The sequence below is a fragment of the Fistularia commersonii genome, chromosome 19 (assembly GCF_037954325.1).
Source record: "Fistularia commersonii isolate RoL2024-O1a breed Wild chromosome 19, RoL_Fcom_v1.0, whole genome shotgun sequence".
NCBI lineage: Eukaryota > Metazoa > Chordata > Actinopteri > Syngnathiformes > Fistulariidae > Fistularia > Fistularia commersonii.
Window position 1 is genome coordinate 7,211,769 of NC_141302.1, and position 23,465 is coordinate 7,235,233.

General features: G+C 38.8%; 1 protein-coding gene across 1 annotated transcript in view; it reads left to right on the plus strand.

Annotated features, from left to right (window-relative positions):
* The window catches only part of LOC147223615 (glucosidase 2 subunit beta-like), a 153,097-nt gene extending 129,885 nt beyond the window's left edge, over window positions 1–23,212 (plus strand). Inside the window, exons 13-14 of the mRNA XM_086166435.1 lie at window positions 18,546–18,645; window positions 22,534–23,212. Of these exons, the coding sequence (XP_086022561.1) occupies window positions 18,546–18,645; window positions 22,534–22,671 (238 nt within the window). The 3' untranslated portion in view covers window positions 22,672–23,212. The remainder of the gene's footprint in view (window positions 1–18,545; window positions 18,646–22,533) is intronic.
* The last annotated feature ends 253 nt before the right edge of the window (window positions 23,213–23,465 follow it).

Here is a 23,465-nt window from a genome sequence, read left to right on the forward strand (position 1 = left end):
AGAAACAGCATTGACATGTAGGGTATGTCAATGTGTTTGTTCTTGGACCCAGTGTTAATCCAGAGCTCAGACTACAGTAGTAATGACATTTTAATGCTTCCCAACTTTTTCGGCTTAGTTATGTTGCGTTTCTGCTGTATGAAATGGAAAATTGTTGCTGCAGATTTTTTTTTTTTTATTAGAGCTGTGTTTGTAAAGTGTGTCAAGCCTCATAAGCCCTAACCTTCCTTCATGCTTGGTTTTGCAGCATGTTTGGCATTAGACCATTAACTATACAAATGTTCTTAAGAAACAATAAATCAGCTTATGAACACTTTCCTTTGTAGCACGTTCCCATTGTGAGGCCACACACATATAGCTATAAAGATTTCATAAGGCGAACCAGTCATACTGTATGCTTCCAATTATCTGTAAATGTAGATATTATACAACTCATATTCACCCTTGAATTCCAATGTCTCCATTTTCCATTTAGCTTTTCTGCTTCTTGGTCTCGGCAGCTCAACCGCTTCCTGAAATGGCTACTGTAACAATAACATCAGCCATGATAATGATAATAGAGTAGAAGAAAATGCTTGCATTGCGACAAACACCATCCCACTGTGACAGCGTCGTCCATCTTCATAATACAACCCACCCTCCCTGCAGACCTTCCACACCCAAGGCAGATATGCTGGGTAGATGACAGGACAGCAAACACCAGCTTTCGTAAAATGCAGTCTATCTTGAAAAAAAAAAAAAAACAAATAAAAAAAACAAATAAAAATTTGTAAATCTGGCATACAGGGAACCTGCCATTTTACTGTGGCCTGTGGTCCTGTAGAGGTTTGCCTAAAGCTTTTCGAAAGAGATTACAGAAAGAGGCAGGGTACACGTTGCACATGCAGAACATTGATCACCTGCAGTCACCCGCATGTCACATTCATTTTCCACGCATCTCTCTGACATGAATGTTTCTTTACAAGTTTTCAACTGAAGTATGTGCATCTTTTAATCGTGATAGTAAATAATGGTAAAACCATGTGGTTGACTAACACGCACAAGAATTGATAGCTACAGTTAGAGGGGAAACGCTCTGCTCAAATATAAAGCAGGTATTTCCCTGTAATTTTAAATTTCGACAGTGATAGGCTCTACCATGTTAGTTTCAGCCATACACAAAGTATTAAGACAACTTGTCATTTCAAGGGAAATTGTGTGCACATAACTGAGAAGCTCCTAACTGTTTCCTGAAAAAAGGACTGCTCACAGTGTCTCCTCCGGTTGCGTGACAACCTTGCTGGGAAAGGCTGTAGAAAAAAATCAATGCACCAAAGTGTTGTTTGCTAAAATGTTACAGATTGAAAGCTGTTGGGGGAAACAGCTTGTCTGAACAGAGCCAGGCCAGCTCTTTACCCTGCTTTCAGTGTTTTTGCAAAGCTTACATAAATGCCTCGGTGTACTTAAAGACAAAAGGCTTGTCATTAAATGCCCAAATATGTATCATGCTGAAATATATTTCTGTAAAATTCAGATTTATGGGGAGAAAACATGGATTTTTGATTGTGTGTCAGGTGAAAAGAAAGTACTCTGTGGCTCTGAGAAGAAGTTAATGTGCTCAATGCAAATGACCTCAAAAAGTAGGAAAAAGGAAAAAAAAGAATATACACTTTGCATATTTAAACAGCCCGACAGCTGCAACCAGTGTGCTGCAAAGAATCTATGAAGAAAAAAGCTATACAGCTATTTATCACAATGCACACAATCTGACATGAGGTTTTACTGCTTTGCCATTTGAGGCACAGCTAATTTGTAGTGGTAGTTGGGAGTTAATCGAGATTACTCAAAGGTCAAAAATCCAAGGGAAAATTCCAGCTTTATTTTGGCAAAAAGGAAGCAGGGGAGGGGGAGGATTGTTAGAAAGAAACAAAGAATGTGATGTTTTTTTTTTCTGAAATAAAAAGAAATAAGTATGATAATAAGGATTACATTATAATAATGAAGTGGTAAATGTAGAAGTTCTGATTTTCAAATGTCATCACTCTGAACTGTACTCAAACTGTGATAGAAAATATGCTGCCGTTTCATCAAGCGATTTTAGTCTCATTCTAATCTCATCCTTGTTTTACATGTCTTCAGTGATGTATATCAGTGAATTAATCGAGAATATTCTCTGTGCTTTATGGCTTTGTCCTTTTCATTTAGGCTTAAATTAGCCCTGATACTCAGGAGTCATATAACCAATAATCTCCCATAAAGGCACTGAAACTATAGTAGCTAGATGATATTCAAAATGTAAGTAGAAGAAAGCAATGATTTATAAAGGGAGTTGTTGGAACCAAAGGCTTGAATAAAGAACCGATGCCTCAAAATTTCGACTCAAGGCGTCACAAAATCATTGTACTTCCATTCTCTGTTAATTATGGACAGTTCAGGGATGTATATTGACCAAGATACTAAAAGCAGTACCCTCCTTTAAGAAGCAAGACGCTAATATTAAAATCTCTTTCTGGTTTTTATAAAATAACGAATGGGTTTGTGAGCATAAAGTAATTAGTAGTGTTCTTGCAGGATAACAACCGCAATAACCACATCGAACAACTATTTAAAGAGTGTCTCCATTGCAGCAAATAACAGTGACAAGCATTCACCAAGAATAAGGCGAAGTATTAAGTGAATCTGAACTGCTTATATTTTCACACTTTTAAATAAATCCATGCAAGGATTCGACTCCAGTACAGCAATCAAGGAAGCCTTGAATCTTCCTATGTATTTCTTAATTTTATTTACTCATTTATTTTGTGAACAAACTCAAATGAAAGCACTATCATCCTCCTAAATGTTTGGGAGATGTTGAAATTTTTTGATTGGAAAAAAAAAAAAAAAATGGAAAGACAAACCCAATAGGAAAAAAAATGTTTCTGCAGAGGAGGCTAAGATGATTGAAATTGAGCTGTAGAGGAGGAAGGGATCAGTTGAAGGGTCACCCAATGAGTTTTTGTTCTTGGACCCTGGGGAAATCAGGTGGCCACGCAGTAGGGATCAAGCGGGTTGGCGTGTGTTGCCCTGCAAAGTTCAAGGAGTTAGGCCTCTCTATTGTGTTGGGGTCAAACTGCACCACGCTCGTCATCATTGCGGCGCAGGAGGGAAGGGAAAAAAAGACAGTGATGAATTTATGCAGGGCCTCACCAGCAGCTTGCTTGTTCACTATTCAACCTTGGAAACACACTGTGTTTGACAGTCCAGGTTTGGAGGATGCCCAACATTCAGAAATGAAATCAGGAAACATGAAATATATGTGTTAGACACAGTGCGCAGTTATGAATATGTAGAACAACCTTAAAAGAAAAGTGGAAGGCAAATACAGTTTTTCAACGCAACTTCTGTCAAAGAAGAGGTCAAAAATGTCACAATATATGGCGTTACACTAAAGAATGGACTTCTCTGGGGTTTGAGCCTCAGGGAATAAGAATTGGTCATCTGAAATGTAAAGAAAAGGCTGCACATGCTGTCAGTTACTTCTACAATTCGATATCGCTCAGTTTTCAAACCCACAGGTCTTCCTTGAACTGCTTTATTGAACAGTAGATTTCCAAACAGATAACAGTGAAGTGAGGTAGCCTAGCAACATTGAAACCACAGTGAATGACTATGTAAGACCACTGCAAATGAGCCAGGCGGTTGAAATGACAACACAGCTACACCAGAGAGAGTGGGATGTGCTGGCCATAATGAAAAATACAAATAGTTTGGCTAGTGATATACTGTAGACATACGCGCGCCGTTTTAAATCCTTGCCTTTCTGACCTCCCATCAGTCAAAGCATAACATTTCCTCATAACTTGTGCCAGGCTCACTTTAAAACCACAGCTAGTGACCCTGAAATGGCTCGCCAATGCAGTTCTCATTGCACTCTAAATTAAAAATCCCCAGGTTGTTACACAGAAAATCCCTCGATGCTGCAAGACAGAGGTGCAATGATGCCTCCAGGGTGTCAAAGTCTTTTTTCAGAGCCCTCAGCTTGAATGATCCAGCTAAGAAAATATATTAGCACAGGCCTAAAGGAGACGCTCCTCTGTGGTCATGATAATATGGAAATATGGTGTTTTCATCATCAAGAGTCCAATATGCATGTGGGCAGCAAAAGAAGCCCAATATATTTTTGAAATTATTATCAGGGATTACATTATGATTGAAAATATATCATGTACGGTCTCCCTGTAAGATTAATTACTTCACATGCCGCTTCTACAATGACAGCAAACAGGAGAAAAGCACTGTAGCTAATTATCTCCATAGTTGGTCATTTTATTGCACAGCAGTCATGAGGGAGCTGTAAGATTACTGCTGTAAAAATGCTCACACACAAGCAAGTTACAAATGAGCAGTAGATGTCAACCTGATATTTATTCATGGAGTAACAAAACACATCCGTGTATATTTCATCAACAAAAAGGCTGCCAGGGAGAAGATTTTTTTTTTTCTTCGCCATTTTGATCCTGTCGATATTTGACAGTGTATGACAATTTTTGTGCGATGTGGGAGTCAGCTGACAATTGCTTTCGACCAGTCAGACTGGGGCACCTGCTGATGGAATACATGAAAAATTATTAGATATACTTATACAAATAATAGATTTTCATACTGTCAAAATTGATGGAGTAATATTAGTGTATGGAGATGCGGGTGACACAGATTTATATTTTAAAGCTATAGCAGTTTCTTTTAAACCAGAAAGGAACTTCCTTTACAGGAGTGGTATACTGAGTATGTGCACAGTTCATTTTGGTTTTTGTTAATCAGACATATTAGCATACAGATGCAATTTGTAAAAGTGCCTTGTTTTGGGAAATGCATTGAAAAAGTGTTTGTCTTATGTCATAAGATATTAGAAGGTTGTCATGGAGGGTTTATAGAGTGAGCTGTTGTTATCTTGTTACCTGTGACATAAAGGAAGTTTGCCCCTGTCAAAAAAAGTGAATTTTGCTGCTGCAGTGGCAGAGAAGTAAATTGTTGTATGGGTTATAGCATATAATAGGTCGCTGACATATAATAGGTTGCTGACACCATTGCAAAAAAACATTATAATTATCCATTTATTTTTCACACATTGATTCATTACGGTCTCCAACCTGGAAGTTGCTCTTTAATCTATTTTTCCCTAAGAAAAAGAGACCTTTTTCAGAGGTTCTGAATCTTTGTTGTTCCTTTATCTTTCTTCAATGGGTGGCATCAGCTCTTACTCTTATCCATTCTTTTCTGCTTTTTGCAATCCTTTTGCTGTCTCAAAATATTCTTCTGCTTGCTTGTCCAGCATGTTCTTCAGATAGAGTTGTAGCCACCTTGAGTATTTCCTCACAAAAATCTTTTTGAATAAAAATGTGTAGTTTGTGATCAGGCCTGAAGGCCCAAAGATGAGTATATACTTTTCATTTCATTATTACAGCTGTCAGATTTGAACTAAACTGAATATACTGCATTATAATTTCCTTTTCTATTCATTAATCTCCCATATATTCCACTATATGACTGCTAAGCATGCTACTGATGCTGTTATTTTCTACTTTACTGTGATGCCGTATGAATTGATTTATTTACAAGTTTAAACTGACAGGGACAGTGCATATTAATGAACATTTCTGTTAATATGCCAGTATCATCCAACTGGCTCATTTTCAACGGCAGCCCCTATGTGCTGTCTTAATGAGTGAAGAGATGTTTTTTTTTGTGTTAATATCCAAGCCACTCCCATCTTTTAATTGTTTGACCGGCACTTTGGATTTTATTTTTTAACACTAAGCCTCCATTATTTAACCTACCGACTAACAGAACTACTGGAACAAGTGAATAATTATTCATGTAAGTGTTCTGCTTAATGTTCTAATTTTCAAGCTGTAGAGGTCATTCGCTGGAGTGCTATTCGCTCGGAGAGGGGCCCTCTCTACCTAAAAACATGGCAGCCGCCGAGCACCCGCCATGGAAGGCATGATATGCAACCAAGGAGAAGCAGCCGTACTTACACCGAAATTTATTTACAGAAAATGTTCACACAGAGGGCGTTATACCTATGCATTTGCTTTCCTAATGTGTTCACATTTTGTGTGTTCTGCTTGTCTGACAGACTGTTTATCCAGTAATCAAGGCAAAGGGGTAATGACTCTTGTGGGTCTGAAGAGAGGGTTAAAGTGGATGGGAGTGGAGGGTGAGGGGAGCTGACACTATGAACCCCTGGTGGCCTTTATGCTTGGTAGCCATGGCAACATCTAGCCCAGTCGTTAATGAGGCACAAGTGAGCTGTTAACAGAATACTGATTTGGATTTGACATCAGCCTCGATTCGTAGCTGTCAGGGGGTGTTGATGAAATATGCACTGAGTGCGTTTCATAACGGCACAGAAATGCCCTTGGTGTTCTGTTTATACAACAAATGGAAAACAATATGACATGATTTAGAATAATCATGTAGGTGCATGAGAAATGACATTCACGAAAAAAAAAAATCTAAATTATAAAATTATGAATTCATTTACCTGTTCAAATTTTATTTATATCCCCTTTTTATCTATAATACTGTGCCTGTACTTGAATGTATAAGATTGGAGAATAGAATGAAGGTATGAATTTCCTCTCTGTATATCAGTCATATGAAGTGTGCCCTTCACATGTTCCTCAGTAAATGAATTATGTATGAGGGTGCTGAGCACAGTGGGTGGGAGAAGGGTGATAGGAGCAGCAGAGACTGGCACCATAATGACAGAGCTTGGGCATATCTCAAAACCAATAGCTGACCTTACATAAGTCTCAGAGGTTAGTAACGCTTGGCACTGTTGGGCTACAAGATCAGGACAATTTCTTTTTTCCTACCGCTGCTTCACTGATTTTAAATTATCCAGTAGCTCCCAAATTGCTCTCTCTCTCTACCTGCCAGTGCGGTGCCGCACCTCATGCTGTAAATGATTAGCGCATTAACAGGATAGTGAGGGGACTAACTTGCTGCTCCAGACCCCTTGTTAAAGCAGTGAAAGGCATAGCTGTGAGCTATAATTCATTCTGGTGGCAGCTAATGAGTGGATGCTACAGTGGGAAGGTGATGATGATAATAAGCAGAGGCTTTACAGCATTTTAACGCAGGCACTGCATGCCATTACTGATTCAAGGTTAGGATTCAGTACGAGGAGCCGATAAGTAGAGGAGTATTCATAAGTAATACGATGCTGACTTGGCACATTTGATGGTCACTGCCTCTACACAGTTGAAATTGAAGGGAATATGTTTGAAGGGCCTGGCTTCATGGTGATGGTGCTCAGAAACCGATGTCAAGCAACTCAGAGACTGGAGAATATATCTGACTTACAGTGGAGCAATTAAGTATTTAGTCAGCACAAATTGTTCAAGTTCTCCCACTTAATAAGATGATAGAGGCCTGTAATCTTCATCATAGGTGCACTTCAGCTATAAGAGGCAGAACGAGAGAAAAAATCCAGAAAATCACAGTCCGATTTTTAAAGAATTTATTTGCAAATTATGGTGGAAAGTAAGTATTTGGTCAAAACCGAGAGTTCATCTCAATATTGTGCTATATACCCTTTGTTGGCAATGACAGTGGTCAATTTTTTTTCTGCAAGTCTTCACAAGGTTTTCACATACTTCTCCTTTTGGCTTTTCCCTTCAGGGGTCGCCACAGCGATATATATCTTCTTCTTCTCCTGTAGGCTCTTCCCTTCAGGGGTCACCACAGTGAATCAACCTTCTCCATCTAACCCTATTCTCTGTATCCTCCTCTCTCACACCAACTACCTTCATATCCTCTCTCAATATATTCATAAATCTTCTCCTTGGTCTTCCTCGAAACCTCCTGCCTGGCAGCTCCAATTCCAGCATCTGTCTACCAATATATTCACTATCCCTCCTCTGTACATGACCGAATCATCTCAGTCTGGCTTCTCTGACCCTGTTTCCGAAACATCTAACATGAACCGTCCCTCTGACAGCCTCATTCCTGATCCTGTTTTTTTGTCATTGGAACTGTTTCTTGGCCATATAGCATCGCTGGTCTCACCACTGTCTTGTACACCTTTCCTTTCATTCTTGCTGATAGTCTTCTATCACATAGTACCCCTGACACTTTTCTCCACCCATTCTGACCTGCTTGAACCCGTCTCTTCACCTCTTTTCCACGGTCTCCGTTGCTCTAGACTGTTGACCTCAAGTACCTGAAATCCTTCAACGTCTTGATCTCCACTCCCTGTAGCCTCACTGTGTAGCCACCCGTGTTCCTCTCATTCACACACATATACTCTGTCTTACTGTGACTAACTTTCATTCCTTTCCTTTCTAGCACATACCTCCCCCTCTCTAGATTTTCCTCGACCTGATCTCTGCTTTCACTGCAGATCACAATGTCATCTGCAAACATCATGGTCCTTGGAGATTCCTGCCTAACCTCATCTGTCTGCCTGTTCATCACTACTGCAATCAAGAAGAGGCTCAGAACTGATCCCTGATGGAGTCCCACCTCCACCTTGAACTTCTCCGTTACCCCTACAGCACACTGCACCACTGTCTCACAGCTAGCATACATGTCCTTCACCGGTCTAACATACTTCTCGGCCACTCCAGATTACCACCATACAATACCAGAGTTCTTGGTACCCTGTCATATACTTTTTTTAGGCTTACAAAAACACAATGCAGCTCCCTCTGGCTTTCTCTGTACTTCTCTATTAGCATTCTCAAAGTAAATACTGTATCTGTAGTACTCTTTCTAGGCATGAAGCCGTACCGCTGTTCACCAATGCTTACTTGTGCTCTCAGTCTAGTTCCCACCACTCTTTCCCATAATTTCATTGTATGGCTCATCAACTTTATCCCTCTATAGTTTCCTCAATTCTGCACATCTCCCTTATTCTTAAAAATGGGCACCATTACTTCGTCTCCATTGGTCAGGCATCTTCTCACTCTCTAAGATCCTGTTGAATAATCCTGTCTGAAACTTTATCGCTGCCTCTCCTAGACACTTCCATACCTCCATACCTTCCATACCATACCATACACTTCCAAATTTTATAGCATGCTCAGCACCCACTGCCTTTCCACTTTTCATCCTCTTCAATGCCTTCCTCATTTCACTTTTACTAGTCTCTGTTACTTTGTGGTCTACAAAAGTCACCTCTTCTACCCTCTTTCACTTTCCACATTCATCAGCTCTTCAAAGTACTCTTTCCATCTTCCCATCACTCTTCTAGCATCTTTAAATACATTTCCCTCCCTATCCTTAATCACCTGGACCTGTTGTACACCCTTTCCATCTTTACCTTTCTGTTTTGCCAACCTATATAGATCATTCTCTTGCTGGTATTTTGGCCCATTCCTCCATGCAGATATCCTATGGAGCAGTGATGTTTTGGGTCTTTCGCTGAGCAACACAGACAACTCCCTCCAAAAATTTGCTATGGAGTTGAGACCTGGAGACTGACTAGACCACTCCAGGACCTTGAAATGCTTCCTACAAAGCCACATCTGTGTTGTCCGGACATCGGTTTGGGATCATTGTCATGCTGAAAGACCCAGCCACGTTTCATCTTCAATGCTCTTATTGATAGGAGGAAGCTTTCACTCAAAATCTCATGATACATGGCCCCATTCATGCTTTCTCTTACACAGATCAGTTGTCCTGGTCCCTTTGCAGAAAAAAATGCCCCAAAGCATGATGTTTCCACCGCCATGCTTCACAGTAGGTATGGTGTTATTTGGATGCAACTCAGCATTCCTTGTCCTCCAAACAGGACAAGTTTTTACCAAAAGTTCTATTTTGATTTCACTTGACCAAAGGAAATTCTCCTAATCCTCTTCTGGATCATCCAAATGCTCTCTAGCAAACTCCAGACAGGCCTGGACATGTACTGGCTTAAGCAGGGGGACACATCTGGCACTGCAGGATTTCAGTCCTTGGCGGTGTAGTGTGTTACTGATTGAGGCCTTTTTTACTTTGGTACCAGCTCTGCAGGTCATTCAGCGGGTCCTCCTGAGTTGTTCTTGGATTTTTGCTTACTGTTCTTGTGATCATTTTGACCCCACGGGGTGAGATCTTGCATGGAGCCCCAGATCGAAGGAGATTATCAGTGGTCTTGTGTGTCTTCCAATTTCTAATAATTGCTCCCACAGTTGATATCTTCACACCAAGCTGCTTACCAATTGCACATTTAGGAGTTTGGAGTGTGACTGTTTGAGGTTGTGGATAAGAGTCATTTTTTCTGATAACCAGTTCAAACAGGTGCCATTAATACATGTAACGTGTGGAGGACAGGGGAGCCTCTTTAAGAAGAAGTTACAGGTCCGTGAGACCCAGAAATCTTGCTACCGAGGAATTTACCAGTTCATTCATTAAAAATCCCACAATATGATTTCCTGGATTCCTCCCCCCCCATTCTGCCTCTCATCGTTGAAGTGTACCTATGATGAAAATGAGTGGCCTCTCTCATCTTTTTAAGGGGGAGAACTTGCACAATTGGTGGCTGACTTTTTTGCCCCACTGTATAATAGCTATTTTACAACAGATATAAATCCATGTCACCTAAGTGTGATACATTATCAAAAACTTCTATACAGTCCATATCCTGACTCAGGATGATCTGACAAAATATAGTTTTGAGATTTTTTGTTACTTTTGTTTATTTTCTTTCTTTCCTTCTTCCATACAAATCTATTAAAAATTACCCAAAAGTTTGCTTTAAATAACTTCATATTTCAGTTTTATTGACAGACAAGCATTGAATAAGTTGAGTCCATTTTCTATTACTAAATTCTAGGAGAGTACAGAGACACAGGCGGTAATAGTTTTTTTTTGTTCGTTGCAAAGAGCTAAACTTCTCATTGTGCCGCGATTTCTCCTATATATTGTACTGTGAGCTAAACAGGGTTTATCTGTTGATATAAGCAGAAACATTCATTCAGGGGAGCTATGTTGATACTTCAGTTGCGCTTATGCCACATATTCAATGTTTATAGTTAAGAGGCAAATGAGTGAAGCCATTCACTTGACTTGAGTAAGCCAAATTCTCAACCAACAGGCCAACCAATCTGATCATCTTTTCCCCACAATTTTGGTAATGTAGCTCATCTCAACTAAAGGCCAATGGCCTTATAGCACACACACACACACACACACACACACACACACACACACACACACACACACACACACACACACACAGAAGAAGACATTAGTTCACTTTTGGCCCAGATCTTTTTCTTCCTCCTCTCTGAATCTGTGGGCTGTTAAACACCAGAGTAGAGTTGTCAAAATGATAATTGCTTCTGAAAGGTTGATTTGTGGTTATATGAGAGGAGGTAACTCTCTTCTCAGTGTTGAGTGAGATTAGCTGTGGATCTTCAGGATTTATCACCGGAGGCATATGGATTAGCTCTGCAATGAAGTTTAAAACAGAATCACTGGTGACCGCATCATTTTAAAAAAATAAGTGGAGCTTATATCAGCTCAAGCTATTATCAGAAGAATGAAAGATAATCCACCTTTTTTAATGATTTTAATGAGGATTTGATTTTAAAAATTGGCAAAACAGTACATGTACCTTGGAAATTAGTCTAGTGCAAAAGGTGCAAATGTTTTAGGTGCCCTTACATTTTAAAACCTGCAGATTAGTAATGTTTAGTGTACCTTGCTGTATTTGTGATTCTCCAGGTCTATTTTTAGCCTTGTATCAAATTGAGCTCCAGAGAAACTGAGACAGCAATTTTGATAGTATTTTTGTGGGTATTGGATGTAATTAAATCACACCTTGTCTGAAAGTCAGTGTGTCAGTAGAAATCACAATTTAGTGATTCAGAGGCAAAATTAAATGACATTGACTGCCTAATGTGTGGGTTAAAAGGCATATCTGAGTTGTCAGAGGCCCATTATCTCAGCCACAATGCAAAGTAAATGTATGTGTAATAGGTTCCGCTAGATATATATGCTGCCATTACAGGTTTATCTGTGATAGAAGGTGTATTTTTATGGCATTAGCACAGGCCAGACAAAGAGTGAATCATAACCTGGATGTCTGGAAATAACATTCTCCATGTTTTAAACCTCCAAAGCAATATGTGTCTGACAGATTCAATCATTAATCATTAGAGGAAGGCTATGCTTGTGGCCCCTGCTTATCTCAATATGTCCAGATTATTTCCAAAAACAACTAAAATTTTTCTAACTTTGCACTGTTAGTTCTAATCATTTGCATTATTTCATTCTGTACATTCATTCCATTCAGTCTGACCCGAAAATATAGCAATGTTTTTTTCCTAATGTAACCTCACTGATTTGAATGCTAATGCAATATCTGTGACCCGCTTAGAATAATTGGGATTCTATATTTCAGCTGAAGATAGTACCTGCAATGTGTTGTGGCAGTTGAATATAATAAACTAACACAAAAAAATAAATAAATAAACTACTTCTAATGATATTAATTTCACCCCGGAATGATGTGAAGAGACCGTATGTACTTGCTGTGATGCTACAAGTGCGTGCAGCGTGCAGCGTGTGTCATTGCTGCAGCTTAAACTGGTAAATTGCATGAGAAATTGACATGTTGTGCTGGAGGGATGAATTTTCCACAGTTGGGTTGTGCTATATTTATCAGAGGATTAGACAAACATTTTAGTATTTTAAACACACCTTGGTGCCATGAATATAGGTGCTGGGTATCACTAAACAATATTGATCAGGTACCAGCTATAAAACCTTGACTTTGATACTGGTTCTTCGATTAAAAGCTGTAATGACATTGGTAAGCTTCAGATTAAATGACTGCTCTACCACCTAAGGCTGGGTTCACACCAGACGAAGACAGCATATTAAGCAATCAACCCCTTCAGACCCGCAGAGAACATTTTGGTGTATGGACAATTTTTTCTGCTTGTAATTGTATAAAGAGGAGCATCCAGGCATGAAATGGTACACAAAAACATGGCATAGAGCATCGTGTTAATTATGAAAAGAAATTTAATTCGAGCCAATATAAATGTTTGGCGGTTGTGTCTAAAAATGAATGACGAGGCAAGACAGGCAGGCACATAATCATATGTGTTCACGCATAAATTCACACATACAAGGCAATTGGCAATTGTAGGAGGTGGATGAAAGTGGTTGCTGGGGACAAACAAAAATTCAGGAGGTTGTGCATTTTATGTATGAAATTTAATAAAACAAGATGGGAAGAAAGAGGACACACACCACAACATTCACACATATATCAGTCTGTTTTTTCAGGGATTTTGTTGCATGTAATATCAGACAGCCAATCGTTGATAAAAAAAAAAATTTGGATAATCATGAGCATACTGCCTGCCGTTTGGTATTTTGGTATCAGGTTGAACTCTTTATGTTGTTGAAACTGTGCACAAGACCAAAAGAAGTTCAGTAACCCTGCTGAGGTTATTTTTCTCTATAGTTTTAGATACATTTTTTTCCTTTTTTACTAGAAGAGAGAAAAATTTATCTTAATGGTGAGTACATCTCAGGTCTAAAGTATTGCAATGGCACGGCAGCCTTCATTTGTTTTCCAGCCACATGTGAATCCCAACTCATTCTGTTTTACAGGGGTAAGCTGGTGGTTACAGGTGGACATTTGTAAACCCAGCTGCCAATACCAAAAGCAAGTGTTATCACAAGGAATAATGCATCAATAATTTGACATCTTGTGACCCCTGAGAGTTCAAATGACTTGAGTGAGTTGGCCACTTTGCAGAGATAAGTCAAGCCTAATTGACAGGCCTGCCAGAGCCTCTTGGGGAAGAGGAGAGTTGACAGAATGAGAATGGAGATTAAGGAGGGAAAGGAATGGAGGTTAGGCAAGGGAAAAAGGTGTGTGTGTGTGTTTGGGAAGTTTCAATGGACATGGATGGATGGAGGGAGTGCGCAAGGGATCGCTGGTCAAAGAGTGGCAAGAACCAAAGCATTGTCACCCTCCGTGCTTGCCGTGTCCCCTGGCCTTGACAGCAATTCATTTGAGGCCCTCCTGGTGCTAACAGAGTGCTAAAACACAATCAAACAGGCTGAGGGAAAAGCTGAGACGCTCGGGTCCAGCTGGCTTCCACTTGTGTGAGCAATTCACCTCTGACTGACCCGTTCAGGCATCTTAAATAAGCCATGCACATCATAGATAGAAGAAAAGCTCTGCTCATGTCTCTGTGAAAGCCGGAAAGTGTTCTTGAAACGAAGAGGTCTCTGTGTTGGCCATTATCAAGGTCAAATAGGAACGAAATGTAATAATAATTTTCCCTTGTTAATCCCACATAGAGAAATTTGTTCTCTGCAATTAACCCATCGTGGATGAACCATGAGTAGTAGGCTGCCGTCCACCAGCGCCAGGGGAGCAGTTAGGGATATAGTGTCTTGCTCAGCAACACTTAGACACATTAGGAGGAGCCGGGAATCGAACCAGAACTGTTCGTTCTAAATTCAATTGCTCTACCTCCTGCCCCACGCTGCCCTTAATAGAAATGTAAAAGTAATGTAAAGAGAAATTTCATATTTGTGGTTTACCTTTTCATTAAATCACCCTTATCTATATCTTCTACTATTAGAAATGACTGAATTAGTATTTAATGTGATAGCTTTTCATCATTTAAGTAACATGATAAAATGGTGATTATGAAGACATTTGTCGTTAATTAAAAAAAAAAAAAAGATAAACATGAATTTCCTTAAATCAATAACAAACATACCCATCTAATTTTAGACAATATAACATGACTGTACATAGTAAGCTTGGCTTCAGAATATTTTGTGATGCAATGTGAAACCCTTGTGATGTGTTTATAAGGTTCACAAAATTTCATGTGAAATACATGTGAAAACTTTTCAAATACTGGAGTAGAAGGTATGGGTTTACCTGCAAACGTACAGTAGATGAGTTGATATGAAAGTACAAAAACCAGGGGGAAGCAAATGGGAAACAGATGCAGAAATGTAGTTCAGATTTTTTACTGGAGCATGAGGTTTGGTGCACAGTGCTCAATCCAAAGGCAAGCAAACAAAACATGGGGGTTAAAGGCAACAACGAGATACAGGTGGAAGTCAAACACAGGGGAAAAAGATAGAATGTTTGAAACTGATTTTCTAGTGAACATGCTGATGGGGAAAGAAGACCATATGCACAAATAAGTGGACCTAGCTGGAGTGTACGGGGGTGCGGCAGGTTATCAGAAAGGTAATAAACACATGGTGGGAAGAGAATCTAGAATATAAAGAAGGGAAATAAAAAATTCAAAAAGAGAATAATGTCTTACAGTGGGATTGTACAACAAATCTTTGCATCTGATGTCATCAACCTCCCTTCTGTAAGTAAGAAGCATCCACTATATTGAAATACATTTAATAAGAGAAATATATGGGTCATAAAATAGAAATGATTAGCTACTAAAATACCAAAACCAGCGATCGGAGAGCAGCTCTTGCAACTTAAATCGTCTATGGAAAGTCCTCAGAAGGCAAATTATCACGTGTTGTGCATTTGTTGGAAGTGATAGAAAAAGCACTTACATTAAAAGGGCAATATGTATAATTTATATCCTTGTGTCATTTAAACTAATTTACATAACACAGGCCAACTGTTTGCAGTAAAACAATAAAAAAAAAACTATGTACTGTTACTAAATGTAGTTCTTTTGGACATAAGGAGTGGCTCCATTTTTTGTTCTGTGTCTTGGCTATCTAGCAAAACAAATAGAAGGTAGTCCCGAGTCTATATAGGGCAAGAGCTCAGGGCAACACACAGAATCTCCAGTCAACCGTGCACCAAGTGCAGGAAAGATTTTCCTCCCTAACAGGATTACAATGTTTTATAGAAATCAATACTTACCAGCAGCTCGAATGCACTCGACACCACCTCAAAGAAGCTGCAGTTCAGCCAAGGATCAGAGGAAGTTGGCCTCAAAATGGCATCTATCTGTACCGTGTTGGAGAGAGTCCACTGGATCAATTCAGTTCGCTGAAGACGTTCTTACGACTTCTGATGAAATATAATTAGCCCACAGCAGCCCAGACACAGCCTCATTTGAGATAAGCTCCGCTGTCATTATTCTTTCTTCTCTCTACCTTGAGTTTTAAAGCACATTCGCTCATACTGGCAAAGGTTGATCAATGTTTTCCTTTCTATTGTTTAATTATTTGAAAAGAAATTAATGTGCACAGAAGGCAACATCTAACAGACTGACTTCATATATACATGTATATATATATAAACAGTTACAATGACGAAGACAGGAGGCAGAGCTAGAGGTCGCAGAGATGAAGATGCTAAGGTTCTCTTTGGGAGTGACCAGGATGGATAGGATCAGAAATGAGCCTATCAGAGGAACAACACATGCTAGATTTTTTGGAGACAAGGTCAGAGATGCCAGACTGAGATGGTTTGGTCATGTACAGATGAGGGATAGTGAATATATTTGTAGATGGATGCTGGAATTGGAGCTTCCAAGCAGGAGGTCTCAAGGAAGTCCAAGGAGAAGATTTATAGACGTAGTGAGAGAGGATATGAAGGTAGTTAGTGTGAGAGAGGATAGAGAGAATGGGGTTAAATGGAGAAGGTTGATTCACTGTGGTGACCCCTGAAGGGAAGAGCCTAAAGGAGAAGAAGAAGATACATATATATATATATATATATATATATGAACACTGTGTGCATAATTACTAGCTAGGCAAGTGATTATTTTGACAATTTTATCAATAATTTCTTATATAAACTTGAATGCTTATTGGATTTAATGCATATCAGGTAATGTGTATTTGTGTATCGAGGGAGGGTGTGGCCTAAAGAGATCAACACCCGACATCAAGATAATTATGCCTAATTATTAGGCAGAATAATATTATTATTATTATGCATAATTATTAGGCATTCTTCTCCTCGTGAAGAATGGCCCGAAAACTAAGCCAAAAATTGTAAAAATGTCTTTCAGGGGGATGCAGCACTTTTGAAATATCTCAGATATCGGGGCATGATCACAGAACCATCAATGATTTTGTTGCATGTAGTCAACAGGGTCACAAGAAACGTGTGGAGAAGAAAAGATGCAAATTAACCGCCAAATATTTGAGAAGAATCAAACATGTAGCTACCAGGAACCCATTATCCTCCAGTGCTGCCATATTCCACAACTACAACCTACCTAGTGTCAAGAAGTACAAGGTGTTCAGTTCTCAGAGACGTGGCTAAGGCAAGAAAGGCTGAAACCCAACCACCTCTGAACAGGACACATAAGTTAAAACGTCAAGAATGGGCCAAGAAACATCTGAAGACTGAATTTTCAAAGATTTTGTGGACTGATGAGATGTGAGTGACTCTTGACGGAGCAGATGGATGGCCCCGTGGTTGGATCAGAAACGGACTCAGAGCTCCACTCCGACTCAGACGCCAACAAGATGGAGGTGGGCTGCTAGTATGGGCAGGTATTATTAAAGATGAGCTATATGGACCTTTTCAGGTTGACTCAAAATCAACTCTCAGACCTACTGCCAATTTTTAGATGACCCTTTCTTCAAGCAGTTGTACAGGGAAAGTCTGCATCTTTCAAGAAGACTTTGATTTTTATGCAAGACAAGGCTTCATCACATGCATCAAAGTATTCCACTGTGTGGCCGGCCGGTGAAGGCCTTAAAGATGAAAAACTAATGACATGGACCCCTTCTTCACCTGACTTAAACCCTATTGAGAACTTTTGAGCCCTTCTTAAGCAGGAAGGTAAACAGTACACCTGGCTAACTGTGAATGGAAGGCTTGTGATTGTTATCGAAAAGAAGGGTGGCTTTATTGGTCACTGAGGTTGTTTTTTTTTAATTTCAGAAATGTTCATTTGTAAATTTTGAGCTTTTTTATTATTCTCACTTTATCTGGTGAAAATAAACAAGGGAGATGAGGAAATCTTGTTTTTCATTGAGTTACATAATGATTCTAACAATGGTGTACATATAAATATTCTCTAAAGAAAGCCAAAACTTCACTTTTACTTCTTAAATGTTCAGGTTTGAGGATTTGTTAATATTTTGGAATGACCAAACGCACTGTAGTTGTACAATAACTAAATGAATCCTCAAAAATACAACTTGCCTAATAATTATCCATGCATTGTGTATATATCTATATTCTTCTTCTTCTTCAACTTTCTCCATCTAACCCTATTATATCTATATATATGTATATATATATAGATAGATATAGATATATATATGTATACATACAGGTGTGTGTGTGTGTGTGTGTGTGTGTGTGAATGTGAATACATACATACATATATACATATACATACATATATATGTGTGTGTGTGTATAGATGTATATATATATATATATATATATATATAGATACATATATATACAGTGTGGGGGGTATACAGTACAAGTGGCATTAGAGGAAAATGTATCTTTTTGTGTTTGTATCGTAACGTTTGATATCCAAACGTTTTATAAAATATGCAATTGCAATTTTATGGGTTTTGTGGGTTTTATATCTTGAAAAGTTAAAAAACCTCTTTTCCTGTCTTCTTTAATTTTTTGATTGCAGGAAGTGGGGGATGTGGGCAGGAACACCAAAGAACCTTTATAGTCAGATGGTGTACGAGAACGGAGAACCTTGCTGGCAGGGCGGCTCTCGCAGCACTACGGTTTGCACTGCAACCCTTACACACACACACACACACACACACACACACAAACATTTGATTGCCTCAAGAAGCAGACAATACTGAACTTATAATGCTCAGATGACTGAGCTAATGTTGACAGACAGACTGTTAGATAATCAGCTGGATAAAGCATGCCATACTTAACCTATCAGAGTTCATGGCTTTAATTATCAAGGGGTCAACTAGTTTATTTTATTTCCTAGATTTAATTGTACACTAATCTGTATGGTGTACTTACCCTAACAATTGCCATTTAAAAAACATTTTTTATAGTACAATGCTACAACCTTTTCCCCCCCTCACTTGTTTGCTATTCAATGAGCCATGCATATAGTTACGTTTGCGTTGATTTCAGATTTCTACTTCCAAGTCCAAACAAAAGAAGCAATCAGATCTCGAGACTCACCCCGCTGCAAAATGTAGCCAAGTTAACGACACCATGATGCTGACGAATGATATATTCCTTCTGTATTACTGGAAACAATCCTCAATGTAATTAACTTCTGATCAACCAAACTCCATTCAGAAAATGTGCATTTCCTCCAATTTGCTGTTTGAAATCACTGCACATAGGAGGTTCTACTGAGTCTGTAGCTCTGACAGTATTTAGAATCACCGCTGTAATTTTAAAAAACTCATTTTGTAATATGTAAAGAGTTGCCACCAGAGTCTATTCGGAAAACTTGAATCAATATAGAAGAAGGAAAAAACACTGCCAAACTGGAAACCTACATATACTAAAACAAAATTAGTTTTTCTATATTCCTCATACAACTCATGACAATGTATGTGTGACGATGATATCAGATTGATTTTTATTAGATCATATAGTAATTAAGTCCTTGATATAACGTCAGATCCAGTTTTTTGAGTAATCACTGTGTGAGTCATTCAGGATCGTTTTTTTATACTATTTTCTGCAAAGAAAGTGACAGAGGCTGTTTTTTTCTGTCTTGGACAAGCCAGCAGCAACCAAATAAAGCTCCTTTCTCCACATTCATCAAGGACAGTTTTAGGCCTTCTGACCAAGTCTGCCCCCCTGCAACTTCTCCTATATGTGCATTTTAACAAAGGGAAAAATGGTTGTGGCTCCTGGGGTTACCAGCAGCATGTCAAAAAGATGTTTTGTGCAAAACCAAGTCATGGAAGCTGTGGTTCTCACTTCTGTCAGAAAGCAGGGGGATGTATTCAGCTTCATATTCTGACTCTCTTTTTCACCATCATTTGCCCATCTTTCACTAACAGTTATGTGATCCTTTTCCCCTTTTTGCAAGGGTTTACTTAATTAAAAATGTAGCATGTTTAATAGTCTCATTTTCTTTGCTTGGCCCCCGCTTTGAATTGTAGTCCAATAAATGTCGTTTGCAAATACTGTACTCATCCAGGAGTCCCCTTTGAACAGACTAAATTAAATTCTTTTGATACAACCTCCTAACCGCGTGCAGTCAGCATAAATGAAGTCTTGTCAGAAGTCGACGCTCATTATATTTGAAAGGCAAAACCTCGTCTTTGGGTAGAAACTTGCTACTCTCTTTTTACTTGAGTAGTGGGACCGGGTGGTGTATTGTTTCATTGCTGGAAATGGAGGTAATCCAAATTCAAGCAGTGTAACTTAGGAGTCTGCAGGGAAGGTTGAACTCAACCATTTCACTTATTAATTAAATTGAAAGTGCTGGACTGTGACGGTTGCATATGAGCAGAGCTGCTGTTAGCATCAGTTCAGCTCTTTATTACAGCTTGCTTCAACCATCTTTCTTTTTTTTTCATCTTAATCTGACCTGTTCTGATTGTAATATAGCAAGTAAAGTGGCATACAAATCGCAGTCAAGCATGAAGTGAGCCAACCACATGCATGTTGTCATGCGAGTAAATTGTACTCTGAGTATAAAATACTCAAATGACAAAAATGTGAGTAATATGTACTCACAGAGATTAAAGAGAACAGAGATTTTTTTGGATGATGTTGACCACAACTTTTGTGAAAAGTTCTCTAGTGCCTTAGCTAGCTGTGTATTTTACATTTTCCATGACCTGCTCGCCATTTTTTTTCAAGCTAAATTTAGGAGTGAAATTTGAAAAAAATTAAAACAATTTCAAAAATCTTAAATTTTATGTCAGATAATCCTCCCATCTCCTTTGTATGAGGCCTGTACTGTACGCTGCTGTTGCAGTCACTGACAACCAGTCTGTCTGTCTGTGTAATTATCTATCTTTATTATCATCATCAAGTGTCCAGAGAAGTGTAAATGTGCGTTTGTGTATTTATATATATATGTATTTATAATATATTCATATTATATTTTTATGTTCTTTCATTTCATAGTTTGCTTAACAACTGACACTGAGTTAGTGCTGTTGTTGTTCATTATTTTCCTATTTTATTCATTTTCTCTGTGTTCCTTTTTAGAGTTGGCTGTTTGCTGTGGGGTTTTTTCAGGGTACAAAACTGGCACAAACCATCTGCCAAATTCTGGTAAAATATGCTGGTGGCTGGAAGACTTTCTTCACAAGCCAGCCAAAACAAAATACAGCAAACAAAACAAAACCAAAATAAATCACACCATTTTGCGTTCAGAAAGAATTCTAAATATTTATACTAAACGTAATTTATTAAATTGTTTGGTTTTTTTTAAATGTGCATAATCAATTGTCTCCCATCAGGTGGTTCTTGTGGAAAAGAAAAAAACATATAGACATTTTGTAGAATTATCGTTCTAAAATTGAATGACACGTTTGCCTCATCTTTCCCCATTTGCATTTTTGTTTTGACTTTGTTTAGGGTTTTCTTGTGCAACATCCTCTTTTCATAAAGTATTGCCCATCAAAAAGAATTTTTACTTGTTTGGAAGAACATTCTTTGCACCTACTGTAGACCTCTGTACCTACACCAATCCATGATCTTTGCAGTGGACCATGATTGTTCTATTTGCCCAAGTTTATTTTTACTTTTTATGTATTCCCAGTGTGAAAATCCCTACTGCCTTTCAAAATTATGTGAAAAACCTTTTCTAATGATTAGAGACCATTACAATCCCACCAAAATGGGATCATAATGAATTCCGCAAACTTGAGTGACAGAAAGTTCTGTCCTTAGTGGAAAGAATATTGAAATGCAAAAGTTCATTAATACAGTTCAATTCTACTGCAAATTTTAAAATGTATCCATGCCCCCTTGGACTTCCATGTAGTCACTGAGCCACCACTTACATCAGTCAGGTAGCTGATATACAAAGTGGCATAACAAAAGTGTATTTTAATCCAAATGTGGGTCAAAACTAAATCCCTACTTTTATCACTCTGAAACCCAAGTATAATATCATTGAAGTTACCATCTCTGTCCCTCTCCAGGTGCCTTTGTTCGCTAGAAAGATTGTCCACACAGGGTGCAATATGATGTGAGGGGTTGCTATGGAAACTCCCAGAAGTAAAATAAGTCCTTCTTCATTCCCAGTCGCTAGCAGAGGGTGTTAAAGTTGCCCATTTAAGTCATGACAGCATTAATCACATTGTCACATGTCCTGTTCAACACATGAGGACGATGGCGGAAAAGTCCCACTGTCACAGCCTCACTGTGGGTCTCCTTATTTGTGAGGATGACAGTGTTCATGCATATAACTGTCATTTTACTGGGGAAGAGACCTAAATCAGTTTCAGTAACAAACCCCTACAGCATTGTATTCTTTGCATAAATCTGACATTTTATGTGAATTCACGAAATTTTGAAAACGAGAATCACTAAAAGAAGTGATAGATCACTAACTTCAATCAGATCCTTTTGTAACATGAAACCGTAATGGCTCTTGACTCTGGCAAACAACAGCTCGTCTCCGCTCACCACCTCAACTTTTCCTTTTTGTGCTTTTCTAGGTCACGCTGACATGTGGAACAGAGACAGGCTTGCGATCGGTGAAGGAGCCCAGCAAATGCCAGTACATCATGGACTTTCAGACTCCTGTGGCCTGTCAGCCAGTGCTAAAGCAGCGGGGCATCCACAGTGAACTCTAACCCCTCCCTTACTGGCCTCGCCTAGTTTAAATTACCCCCCCTTTTGAGTGGCCTGCAGTGACAGGCTAGGGTCCTGAGGGTCCCCTCTGACATCTGTGTTGTCAGAACATATATACTTCCAAGCTAGTACTGCTAAGGTCAGTATCTGATTTTGAGTAACACTTTCCAGCACTAGTTTATTTCGCATTGATCGTTACAGTGTTATGTTACAGATCTTTCATATTAATACTTGCATTTATTCAACACTTTGGATGTTGTTAACTTCTAGTTTGATATATGAGCTGATACTTATGAGGACAAGATAATGGCTATGGGAACAAACAAAGTGATGCAATGCAAAAAAAAAAGTGCAATGTTTAATATTGCTATTTTATGGAATAACAGCTTAGTCATGTGCAAAAGGGAGACATTATCCTTCGATTTCATCCACATGGCTACATTATTATTTGAGCTTTATTTACAGTAACTACAACAGTGTCAGTCTGGAAATGTTCAAAATATCATATTGTCAACAAATCAAAATAAAAATAATATAATTTGATTTAAGACCTGTTGATTTGTGTCAGGTGTGTTTTTATTTGTCTGCTCCCAAGGAAGCCATGAGACTTAGCCGTGAGACGTATTATTTTTAGATGAAAAAAAGAGGCAATGAAGTTTTAAATTGAGTCCATCTAACTTTTTCCAGCTGCTGATGTGGATCCATACAGAAACACAAACTGTCGATTAATCCATTGCTAAAACAGTCCCTCTTCATTTCTTGCCAAAAAACTACAATTCCCAGCTGTTAGAACACG